We start from the raw sequence: 13,393 nt of genomic DNA on the forward strand, positions 1-13,393 counted from the left end.
TGGGACAATGAAGATGATGTGTCTTGTCCAAGGACACACACAGGTAGCTTAGAGCACATCCTGTGACTGAAACCCTGTTATATATATATATTGGGAGTCTAACTCTTAACTCAGTGATCCACCTGTGCTTTTCAATATTTGTATGGTTAATCAAAAAAGTTAATGATTATCACAACAATTGGTGAAAAGGTCTGTAGGGAGGACAGTGTCAATCTGGAGTCCCTTTATTCAGAGAGTAGTGACATGACAAGCCCCCCCCCCCCCCCCCCCCCAAAAAAAAACAAAACAAAAAATGGTCATGTGACTGGTGGTGCCATCTTGGGGCTAAAATAGCGTTCACTGTTAATGTATCTGCATGTAAATGCGGATATTTTATTTATTTGTTGGCTGAAAATACTGGGTTGCTGTGCATTTGGATGCACAAATAGACACAATAAGGGCTTCAAGATGTACAGATTCCCTTTAGATCCGAACAGAAGAAAAATTTGGGAAAATAAAGTCAGCCATGTAGGATGGAAGCGGACTTCATCGTCAAAGCTTTGAGAAGTAAAGAATTTCCATTAAAACCCCCTCGCATGTATCATTTCTGTGATATAAAACCCGGCCGTTTATTTTTTTTACAAACTGTGCTCAGACACAGACCCACAGCCTGACGTGCACCTGTTAAATCAGACACAGCAAAAGGCTGTGATTTGACACTTTTCTGCTTTCACTCTTTCCTCTCATATTTGAATAGTTTTTGCAGTGTGCATGCCGATTACACATACACGTGTATTTGGCAGAAAAGTTTGCAAATTTATAACACGGAGTCGGTAAAAGAGGAAATTGTACACCTTACCTTTGAATTGGAGGTAATGATTGTAGAAATAAAAACTTGTTGAGGGCCAAATTAATCCAGAATGAAGCATGATCCAGCGACAGAGAACTTTAAAACTGTCACGCATGTCATTGCATGACACGGAGTTACAGAGCTGCAGAAGCATAAATCTGGCTTTAAATTAATAAAATAAATCATCATAAATTGTAAGTTTATTTAAATTTGATATCTTAACTATTTTTATATTTATTTTGATGTTGCTGTATGTGTTTAATTGATTTAAAAAACATTGAAAACATAAAAGGTTAATTCAGCAGTTCAGCACAATTGGCCCCAAAATGGCGCCATGTTCTTTCTGAATCAAGGGATTCTTGGTCAATCTAGTTTAAGGGGTGGAGCTAGGACATTTTTTTTTTATTGGGGTGATGTATTTATTAACTACAAACAAATCCATGTGCAAATGTTGGCTCCAGCCTGGAACATTATATTTTGAGGCAAACCTAGAAAACTGGATGGAGCCAGTGACATCACAAGAGGATATTCTGGGTCTTGAATACCCTATACTCTCTTGAATACCCTTCCAATTATCTGTATGATCTCATAACATAAAAGCCTTTTTAAAAGTCACTTCCTACATGTTTCCTAAAAATCAGCTCCATTATTTTTAAGCACTTGCTTGGCCTGACTGATACAGAACAACCTCCTCCAGCGCTGACGCCCGACGACATGTTTTCTGTTTTGATTAAACTAGAGATGGAGTTGAAGCTGTGAGTAATAAATAAATATACAAATAAAAGAATGACAACATAAAATTGGATTATCAGAAACAACGTGAACCCTCAGAGGATTGTTTGAGGGCACGTGTCAGCAGCACACCCCGTCCTGTGAGGGTCACAACACCAACCTGGGCTGAGGGGGAGTAGTTTGTCACAAACATACTTCAACCGGGGGGGGGGGCGTCCACACCACACCACTGGAATACTGTCCACAGGTAAGCAGGTGGTCTTGGATTTGTCAAGACAGATGCCAAATACTTAAGTTGCCTCCCAAATTTGATCTGCATCTCTCAGTAAGGCAAACTGAGTTTTTAATTTCCGACTCGCCGATCCTCTTCTCCTCTCATTTGATTTGATTCCCTTCCATCTTTATGCACCATTTGTTTGAGCAGAAGTGTCCTCAGTCCCAAATTAAATTCCCCTGCTGTCCTCTTTGCGTGTCTTCCTTACCAAAGTTAGCTCGTGGACCCCATCATCATTGTTCATACAGTAAAAAGGTTCAATCTGACCTCCCGCTGATCTTAAGCAGAGCTGCACTAGCCAAGTTTACTTAATTCAGAGTCCTGCTGCTCTCTGCTGCAGCCCAGAGCAGCGCTCCTGGGTGCGTGCACTTGGCTGATTTCTTCTAGCGCGTTGGCCAGAGAATCCAGATCGGCTGAGTCCTGGTGCTGAGCTTCCCACAGCATCAGAATCACTGCTGATGGGCTCTCCTGACAGGCAAAGTAGCACAGGTTCCTACAGAACAGAGAAAACACAAGATGCAACTGTGGCTGAGAAAAAGAACAAAGAATGCAGCTGCAACTCATAAAGTAAGCTGCTGAAAAAATAATGAAAAGCTCCGTAATATTAGATTATGACAATGGTGATAAGCATTATTCTAATCCAATTACATTTTTTGCGTGAATCTGACTGGTTAATCGTGTGACATATTAGGCATATAATATCTGTGGAACGGTGGCCAAGGATGTATTACTCTGCGCCCCGACTGGTGTTCTGACGAGATGTTATTACTGTTGAATGTTATTCCTGTCCTCCGCGTGCAACAGTGCATGCACAGTATTGTCAGGATGCGGAACTGTCAACTATCATTAATCTAATTTGTTTTTATATTTGCTTTGTAATTTCTTTTTATTCTATTGTGTTTTATCTTATTGTGCTTTTCTTGATTTTAATTTTGATTTTAAATTACTTTGTGTTGTTATGAATTGTGTGAAGCGTCTTGGGGCGCCTTTGTCGTGAGTTGGTGCTATATACAGTGAGGAAAATAAGTATTTGAACACCCTGCGATTTTGCAAGTTCTCCCACTTAGAAATCATGCAGGGGTCTGAAATTTTCATCTTAGGTGCATGTCCACTGTGAGAGACATAATCTAAAAAAGAAATCCGGAAATCACAATGTATGATTTTTTAATAATTTATCTGTATGTTACTGCTGCAAATAAGTATTTGATCACCTACCAACCAGCAAGAATTCTGGCTCACACAGACCTGTTCATTTTTCTTTAAGAAGTCCTCTTATTCTGTCTGCACTCTTTACCTGTATTAATTGCACCTGTTTGAACTTGTTACCTGTATAAAAGACACCTGTTCACACACTCAATCAATCACACTCCAACCTGTCCACCAAAGCCAAGACCAAAGACCTGTCTAAGGACACCAGGGACAAAACTGTAGACCTGCACAAGGCTGGGATGGACTACAGGACAACAGGCAAGCAGCTTGGTAGAAGACAACAACTGTTATTATTATTTATTAGAAAGTGGAAGAAACACAAGATGACTGTCAATCTCCCTCGGTCTGGGATTCCATGCAAGATCTCACTTTGTGGGATAAGGATGATTCTGAGAAAGCTCAGAACTACACAGGAGGACCTGGTCAATGACCTGAAGAGAGCTGGGACCATAGTCACAAAGATTACATTAGTAACACATGATGCTGTCATGGTTTAAAATCCTGCAGGGCAGCAGGGTCCCCCTGCTCAAGCCAGCACATGTCCAGGCCCGTCTGATGTTCACCAGTGACCATCTGGATGATCCAGAGGAGGCATGGGAGAAGGTCATGTGGTCAGATTAGACCAGAATAGAGCTTTTTGGAATCAACTCTACTTACCATGTTTAGAGGATGAGAACAACCCCAAGAAAACCATCCCAACCGTGAAGCATGGGGGTGGAAACATCATACTCTGGGGGTGCTCTTCTGCAAAGGGGACAGGATGACTGCACCGTATTGAAGGGAGGATGGATGGGGTCATGTTTTCTGAGATTTTGGCAAACAACCTCCTTCCCTCAGTAAGAGCACTGAAGATGGGTCATGGCTGGGTCTTCAGCATGACAATGACCCCAAACACACAGCCAGGACAACTAAGGAGGGGCTCCGTAAGAAGCATTTCAAGGTCCTGGAGTGGCCTGGCCAGTCTCCAGACCTGAACTCAATAGAAAATCTTTGGAGGGAGCTGAAACTCCAAACCTGAAAGATCTAGAGAAGATCTGTGTGGATGAGTGGACCAAAATCCCTGCTGCAGTGTGTGAAAACCTGGTGAAAATCTACAGGAAACGTTTTTCCTCTGTAATTGCAAACAAAGGCTACTGTACCAAATGTTAACATTGATTTTCACAGGTGGTCAAATACTTATTTGCAGCAGTAACACACAAATAAATTATTAAAAAAATCATACAATGTGATTTCCGGATTTTTTTTTTTTTAGATTATGTCTCTCACAGTGGACATGCACCTAAGATGAAAATTTCAGACCCCTCCATGATTTCTAAGTGGGAGAACTTGCAAAATCGCAGGGTGTTCAAATACTTATTTCCTCACTGTAAATTAATAAATTGAAACTGAAACTGAACTGTCGAGATGCACAATTCGTCAGAACACCGGCTGCGTGCACTGCTAGCTGTTAGTGCTGTTAGCTCAGAGTGAGAGAAAGTCGCATACCACCGCCGTTGCCACCGTCGACATGGGTGAATTTAAGCTACCGTATGAAAGAATTGATGTGGATTCTGATACAGAATGACCGTTTCACATTTGATGGATTTTCACATTTGATGGATTACTCAGCGCTGTTGGAGAGACGCTCGCTGCTTCACGGTAAGCCTCGCCGAATTACCTACAGAAAAATAAACCTTGCAAACGATGAAGTTGGATTAGAATGGGAATAACCCCCTTGTGTCTGATGATGTGCAGATGTTCATGCTGTTATACGGTAAAGCTGTATGTTTGACCCTATAACCCAGCCAAAGATACATCAACAAAGTATTGAGCAAAGGGTGTGAATACTTACGTACAAGGTCTATTAGAAAAGTATCCGACCTTATTATTTTTTTCAAAAACCATATGGATTTGAATCACGTGTGATTACATCAGACATGCTTAAACCCTTGTGGGCATGCGAGAGTTTTTTCACGCCTGTCGGTTACGTCATTCGCCTGTGGGCAGTCTTTGAGTGAGGAGTCGCCCACCCTCTCGTCGATTTTTTCATTGTTTAGGAATGGCTCAGAGACTGCTGTTTTGTTTGATCAAATTTTTTTCAAAACTGTAAGGCACAACTGAGTGGACACCATTCGATAAATTCAGCTGGTTTTCGGTAAAAATTTAAAGGCTGATGAGATTTTGGTCTGGTAGTGTCGCTTTAAGGACGGCCCACGGCGCCTGACGGCGATCTGCGCTTCGAGGCGGCAGCGTCTCGCCGTTTCAAGTTGAAAACTTCCACATTTCAGGCTCTGTTGACCCAGTAAGTCGTCAGAGAACAGAGAACTTTCAGAAGTCGTCGGCATGAGGAGTTTATTCGGACATTCCATTGTTAACGGACATTTTGTAATGAAAGAACGTGCGGGCAGAGTCGCATGTCGGGCTGGACCCGACTGCGGGGGGTCGCGACAGGAAAAACACCTCCGTTGGAAACCTTAACGGACAAGTTGGAACATGTCCAAGCTGTTAAACAATTTCTCAGTTACTCACTTGTTGAAAGCCATCAAAAGCCGCCTGAATTTTACAAATGGTTTTCAACACGGAGGTGTTTTTCCTGTCGCGGCGCACACAGATTTGCCGAGTCGTCACGGAAGTGACTCGGTGAATTTGCGCGCACGTCTTTCATTACAAAATGTCAATAAACTGTGGAATGTCCGCATAAAGTCCTCATGCCGGCCTCTTCTGAATCTTCTCTGTTCTCTCACGATGTCCTGGGTGAATTAAGCCTTAAATTAGGATGTTTTCAGGTCGAAACAGGCCGACGACAGTGCCTGGAAGCGCTGCACGACGTCCTGCTGCGTGGGAAGTCCTTACACCGACAGAAACACCCCGTAATCTCTCATCAGCCGTTAAACTTTTCACCGAAAACCAGCTTAATTTCTCGAATAGTGTCCACTCGGATATTCCTCACAGGTCCAGAAAAAATTTTGATAAAGCAACGCGCGCCGTCTCGAGCAGCGTGTGAAACAAAGGAATTCAGCCGAGAGGGCGGGACCACATCTCACTCAAGGCCTGCCCACAGGGAAATGACGTCACTGACGTGTGAAAAAACTCACGCATGCGCACGAGGATTCAAGCATGATTGGTGTAATCGCACGTCATTCAAATCCATATAGTTAAAAAAAAAATAAAAGGGTCGGTTTATTATCTAATAGACCACGTACATGCGATTTCTCAGTTTTTATTTTTAATAAATAAATAAATAAAGACACCTTTTTTGATGTTGTCATTATGAGGTGTTGTGAGTAGAATTTTGATGGGGAAAAAAATGAATTTACTCCACTTTGGAATAAGGCTGTAACATAAAATGTTGGAAAAGTGAAGCGCTGTGAAGACTTTCTGGATGCACTGTGTATATATATATATATATATATAAGAACTGTGGGGTTTTTGGAGAACAACTTTTGCCAAATCATGACTCAACAACTCTGCGATGGGAGATCTATGCAATGTGATCTACATCAGAGCTATTTGGAATCCAGAACCTCCAGATGGGACAAAGAGAAGATGGTGAAGTTGGACTTTAGGTTGGAGTGAAAATTGGGGACTGTCCTATTTAAGTGACTGTTCTGTCTAATAATTTTGACACTGGTAGTGTTTGTTTTTTGTGAAATAATTTTGTTTCTGTGTGCAAAGCAAATAATGGAAGCATCCAAAATATAACTATGATGTTTAGAAATACTGTGTTGAAAATTCGTTGCTGTGTTAACAAAGAACTTGAGAACCTTTTGAAGAAAACTTCATTTATATTTTCAAAACACACTTGGGGTTTTTCTTTCGTTACCGCCTTGGGCCAACTTATGTTACGATTTAGCACTGTATAAATTAATAGAAATTGCTCAAATTAAATTGATATTTTACTGATATACTAAAGAAGAACTAAAGATAAATCTAAACAATACTAAATGTAAATAATATTTTATGTAAATATGATTATGGTTTGTACTTGTTTCAGTGTAGCGTATCTTTATGGTTTACATTGATGAAGACAGACTGGATACGTATGTGATGGCAAACAATGTGTTTGGTTATTGAAAATCAACACACATTTTGTTTAAAATAACTATTTTGTCTGTTATTACAACATCTCTCCAAGAGAGGGCACTGCTTCACTACAGTGTGATGTTTCTTTGTTTCTTTCCCGTTTCCCTCCCTTACTATGATAAATAATTGCAAAAAATCTCCTTAATAAGGTGCAGACATTCCCATTATATGCTCCTTCGTGTGTTCAATTGGGTTTAAAAGGCTCTGAAATCCTTCCCCATCCCACAGTCACAGATGTTTCTTTCCAGACTGTTCACTTGGATTTCTTTAATCAGAGTTGCTGTCACAGTTTTAGCGAGCTCGTCCCCTCTAATGTGTTTCCAACTGGCAGAGAAGACAGAATATTCACTTTCAGTACTTTAGCAAATGCTTGATGGAGCCTGATTCGTGGTTTTAGAACCTCCACAGCAAGAAAAATCTTGATCATTAACTTCTCTTCTGAAGCTTCAAATATTGATTACCCATCAACAAACGGTTGAAGGTGACGTGTGGCGTGACCTCGGCATGGCTGAGCAGGTGTGTGGAGAAGGCAACATGCTGGTAATGAGGAACGCTAACATGAACACATGCTCTTTGCCAGAGGCCAGTCCATCAGCGTCCTGAGATCTATTTTCAGCTTACTGCAGAAAAGCTTCACTTTGGTTATTTGGGCAGCACCGTCTCTCTGTGGGCACACGTTTCTTGATCTATAATGAAATCAACATGTGTGGTGACGGCTGATGGAAGATTAGACAATGGCAAACATCTAAGATTACAAACTTAGACTCGATATATACTGGACAAACCCTCTGTGATATCAATTGTAGGTTTTCTGAAGAACAATTGTGGAACTCATATCGGGCCGTTCTAAATGTTGCCTTGTCACAGCGCTTCAATCCGCCTAACTCCTGGCCAACCAATAAATGGGAAATGAGGTGGAGCATTGGCAAGATCGTTGTGGCCTGGGTGGGGTGAATGAATCTTGCAATTAACAGAACAAGCAAAGCTATGGGTAACAGGCTAACTTTGGTTTGGGCATTTGATTAACATATTTTTGTGGTTTTCATAATGGGTGGCTTGAATGCGGGTATTCAACTGGCATGTTGGATCAGTAACCACTGCACCATCAGTGGAGCTAATGTCACCAAGCTACCTGCTAATTAGCGCTAACCTGGCACTAATGGTGCCAAAATTAATTAAATAATAGTAAAATTTCACTCAACAGAAATACTGGAGCATAAACATCTTAGATGGCCCACACAGCAAGCCATATGATCTGAGATGTTTGTAATAAAATGCCTGGAAAAGAAAAAGAGTCAAATCCATAGCAGCTAGCAGTTGCTGCTATGGATGGATGGCCCTGAATCGGCAGGCGGCACACACTAGGTGTCACTCTAATTTCATACCTTTATGGCATAAAATAGCTTAAATTGACGAGTTATATATATAAATAATTCACCCCTCGTACAGAGAAACCAAATGTTTATTTCTGTTCTAAAGTTCAGGAGTTTTACATGGGTTTCTATGTGGAGCGATTTGCTTTTTGCGCAAGCTTCAAGTGGCCATTCAAGGAAATGCAAGATGTGGTGCTTCCATAATGGCTACACTTTCCAGGAGTGGAGGTTACTGCTCAATTAAAAATAGCATTTAAAGTGTGAACAGGATTTACATAGATGAGGAACAGTGGTTAAAAAAACTGACCATTTCTGCTTTCTGGTTAATTTTGTCATTATTTTGAAAGGACAGCTGAGTCATTTAACATCTCAGCTTGTGTATCACAAATTATTCAGCAGTGAGTAAATGACAACATGATAGCAGCAACAGAAGCATCATCATGCCTGTTTGAAGAGAAAATGTGCTGTTTTCAAAGTGCAAAAGCTCAAACCTGTCTATGCGGAGCTTCTGAGCCAAGAGCTGCCAGTCCTTCCCTTTGGCATTAGCCATGTCAAAGGTGGCGCTGATCCGCTGACGTATGGACAGGGGGATTTTAAAAGCTCTTGACCCAGTCTGAGAGGTGATAGTACAGTCCGACTGGGTGAAAAAAGGAACCACGCCCTTTTCATTCTGCCAGGAAGGAGAACAAACGCGTCCTGTTAGACTGCGTCAATATGAAGACAAGGTTGAAGAGAAGGACTTAGGCAGATATTTATACTTTGTATATGTTAAAACTTTACTAAGAGGTTCATTAAGCAAGCCTTTAAATGAAACGGATTAATAAAAGAGGCTATTGCCAATCTGTGTGAGTGCCCTTGCAGCGTGCACAAACACGCTGCACGTGTAGCCGCAGTGGCTCACCTCCACGACGGACGTGTACACCTGGAGTATCTGCTCCTCGCCTTTGACCTGTCGCACGCTGATCTTGCAGGAGAGGTGAGAAGAGGAGTGGCTGTATCGCTCCAAAGAAAAGGCACACTGCAGGGGACGCTGGTTACTGGCCCACACCTGAGAAAAGGAGAACTCCTGCAGAGAGAGGAGGACCAGACAGTGGACAGGAGAAGGCTGAAACGATGGCAGGCTGGGAGGTAGTGAGGCACTGGCTGAGGCTGGGCACAAGATGCAGACTCACACGCTGGCATATGAGTAAAAGGCTGTATCAAACCATTACACAGGAGAGACAACAAAGTGAAATCTTTGCTGAAGATCAACAAAGAGCTTCAAAAGGCTTGTTAGCTCAGGGAGAAAAATGGTTTCTGTTGAAGTTCTGAAAGAACGTGAAAAATGTGATCATTTACATATTATCTTATTGAACATCTCAAATTGCAGTGAAGAAAAACAGCCGGACACTTGGATGACGGACAGCTCAGGCTTTTATTGATAAATCCCAGAATGTTACTTACAGGCAAGGTTTAAATCTTATCCAACCAATGAGCAAGCACAGTGGCGACAAAGGTTAAAAAAAACCCTCCCTCAGCTGTTTCATAAAGAAGCAGACCAGACTCAGTGGGGGTGACCATCTGCACTGGCCATACTAATAAAATGCAACAAAAGCACAACATAGGCTTGTCAGAATATGAAGCAACAGAAATATTGCAGCCAAGTAACTATTTACTACAGTGGATGGGAAGTGCAAAAACACTTTTACAAACAGCAGAACACTTTTACAAGAAGTCCCAAAACAAACTTACATATGACAGATTCTGACAGACAGGGAATGTACCAAATAGCGGACGCGACAGAAGGGGAACGTACCAAATGCCGAAAGTGACAAAAAGGGAACATACCAAATGCCGAACCTGACAAAAAGGGAAAGTACCAAATGCCGCACGTGACAGAAGGGGAACACACCAAATGCTGAATGTGATGGAAGGGGAATGTACCAAATGGCGAACATGAGGGAAGGGGAATGCACCAAAAGTTGAACGTGACGGAAGGGGAATGCACCAAAAGTTGAATGTGATGGAAGGGGAATGCACCAAATGCCGAACGTGACGGAAGGGGAATGCACCAAAGGTTGAATGTGACGGAAGGGGAATGCACCAAAAGTTGAACGTGACAGAAAGGGAATGCACCAAAAGTTGAACGTGACGGAAGGGGAATGCACCAAAAGTTGAACGTGACAGAAGGGGAATGCACGAAAAGTTGAATGTGACGGAAGGGGAATGCACGAAACGTTGAACGTGACGGAAGGGGAATGCACCAAAAGTTGAATGTGATGGAAGGGGAATGCACCAAATGCCGAACGTGACGGAAGGGGAATGCACCAAAAGTTGAATGTGACGGAAGGAGAATGCACCAAAAGTTGAATGTGATGGAAGGGGAATGCACCAAATGCCGAACGTGACGGAAGGGGAATGCACCAAAAGTTGAATGTGATGGAAGGGGAATGCACCAAAAGTTGAACATGATGGAAGGGGAATGCACCAAATGGCGAATGTGACTGAAGGGGAATGCACCAAAAGTTAAACGTGACAGAAGGGGAATGCATCAAAGGTCGAATGGGATGGAAGGGGGATGTACCAAATGCCGAATGTGACAGAAGGGGAATGCACCAAAAGTTGAACATGACGGAAGGGGAATGCACCAAAAGTTGAATGTGACGGAAGGGGAATGCACCAAAAGTTGAACGTGATGGAAGGGGAATGCACCAAAAGTTGAATGTGACGGAAGGGGAATCCACTAAAAGTTGAACGCGACAGAAGGGCAATGCACCAAATGCCGAACGTGACGGAAGGGGAATGCACCAAAAGTTGAACGTGACGGAAGAGGAATGCACCAAAAGTTGAATGTGATGGAAGGGGAATCCACTAAAAGTTGAACGTGACGGAAGGGGAATGCACCAAAAGTTGAATGTGATGGAAGAGGAATGCACCAAATGTCGAACGTGACAGGAGGGGAATGCACCAGAGGTTGAACGTGACAGAAAGGGAATGCACCAAAAGTTGAATGTGACGGAAGGGGAATGTACCAAAAGTTGAATGTGACGGAAGGGGAATGCACCAACAGTTGAATGTGACGGAAGTGAAATGCACCAAAAGTTGAATGTGACAGAAGGGGAATGCACCAAAAGTTGAATGTGATGGAAGGGGAATGCACCAAAAGTTGAACATGACGGAAGGGGAATGCACCAAATGCCAAACGTGACAGAAGGTGAATGTCTGTCATTTGGTACATCCCCCTTCTGTCAGAATCTGTCATTTGTAAATTTGTTTTGGGACTTGCCATTTATAGAAGTGTTTTTCCACTTCCCACCCACCATAATATACAGTCCAATTTTCACACAGACTGGCTGTTTGCCTGGGTGCTTCTCATTCAGGACCCTGGACAGCTCCGTGGTGTGGCACTTGCTCTTTGACAAGCTCAAACACACACACACACACACACACACACACACACACACACACACACACACACACACACACACACACACACACACACACACACACACACACACACACACACACACACACACACAATGCCCTAATATTATGCAAGCAAGTCCTGGTCTCCAAAATATGCCTGTTCTTACTCAGCCTAATCCAGATGCTTAAAAAAGGGGGGGCACAACCCCTCACTTGTGTGCAAGCAGTCCATATGAAACAGTCTTGAGTGAATAGTTTAGTTCACTTTTTACTAATTCTGGTCCTCTGGGACTCTTGACCTACACATTCTTCATCTCTTTCTACTCTGCCGAAAGCTGATTAGCTCATTCCGGTGCCTGTTAGTGCTTGTTTGGCTGAACACACCTGATGAATTAATCAGCTTTTGGTAGATGACCATAATTTGGAGCCGCTGATTTAGTTGGATCTGTCAGGAATGTCAGTAATTAATGGGCTAACAGGGCTGTATTTCACAATAAAATATTATTTTATCTTTTGATGATATTTTTAATATCGTTAAACATATATGAATAGAGGGGCTGCACGGTGAATTAGTGGTTAGTACTGCTGCCTCACAGAAAGAGGGTTATGGGATCGCTTCCCATCTGTGGCCTTTCTGTGTGGAGTTTGCATGTTCTCCCACGTGAACACTAGTTCCCTCTGGGTGCTCCAGCTTCTTCCCACATCCCAAAACATGCGTGTTAGGTGAACTGGAAGCTTGATATTGACTGTCGGTGTGCGTGTGGATGTGTGATAGGATTATTTCCTGTCCAGGTTCATACCCTGCCTTACACACTACGACTGCTAGAATAGGTGTTCCCACCCCGACCCTTAATTGGAGTAAGGGGGTATAGAAAATGGATGGATATTTTAACTTTGGTGCTACCAAACCGTCACAAGAAGAGCACACGATTCAGCTAAACGGGCCTGTTTTTGTCAGCCCAAGCACTCAAAGGCATCAGCTTTCACTCATCTTCATATTGTAGTCACGGGTGTCTGGTGTGCCCCCTTGATTTGCTGAGTATTTGGGGTTGTTGTTTTTTTTTTGCCAACACAACCTCCATCCCAGCAGCTATCATTCATCTTCATCATATAGTGAGTGACAGGTGTCACAGCAGGCCTTGTTGATCTTGGGCTGACTGAACTCACAGGCCTCAATTTTAGCGAATGACAGCAAATGTTCAGAGTTTTGTGAGAGTATGATGACTTTGTGCAGCGGACATCAGCAAATGAGGTAGATTATTCTTTTTCCAGCCATTCAGTGAATGACAGCAGACATACAGAGTTTTCTGAATGTTTGGAGGCTGCAGCAGACACAAGCATGAACAAGGAGGATGAATTTATAATCAGCCATTCACTGAAAGACAGTGGACATGAAAGAGGGTGATTAACCTGTTTGTGTCCCAGAAAGGTCGTGATGTGAGCTGCTGTGTAAATAAAGTAAAGCCGACATCTCTCTCCGTGCTCTCTCTAAATGTGTGTGACGTTTTC

General features: G+C 42.6%; 1 protein-coding gene across 1 annotated transcript in view; it reads right to left on the bottom strand.

The window, feature by feature from the left end:
* Positions 1 to 2,054: 2,054 nt before the first annotated feature.
* Positions 2,055 to 13,393, bottom strand: part of LOC117529349 (netrin receptor UNC5D-like) — a 582,155-nt gene continuing 570,816 nt past the window's right edge. Inside the window, exons 16-18 of the mRNA XM_034192105.1 lie at positions 9,381 to 9,545; positions 8,971 to 9,149; positions 2,055 to 2,328 (exon numbers count right to left, since the gene is read on the bottom strand). Of these exons, the coding sequence (XP_034047996.1) occupies positions 2,130 to 2,328; positions 8,971 to 9,149; positions 9,381 to 9,545 (543 nt within the window). The 3' untranslated portion in view covers positions 2,055 to 2,129. The remainder of the gene's footprint in view (positions 2,329 to 8,970; positions 9,150 to 9,380; positions 9,546 to 13,393) is intronic.

Source organism: Thalassophryne amazonica, chromosome 17 (genome assembly GCF_902500255.1).
Source record: "Thalassophryne amazonica chromosome 17, fThaAma1.1, whole genome shotgun sequence".
NCBI classification, from domain to species: Eukaryota; Metazoa; Chordata; class Actinopteri; order Batrachoidiformes; family Batrachoididae; genus Thalassophryne; species Thalassophryne amazonica.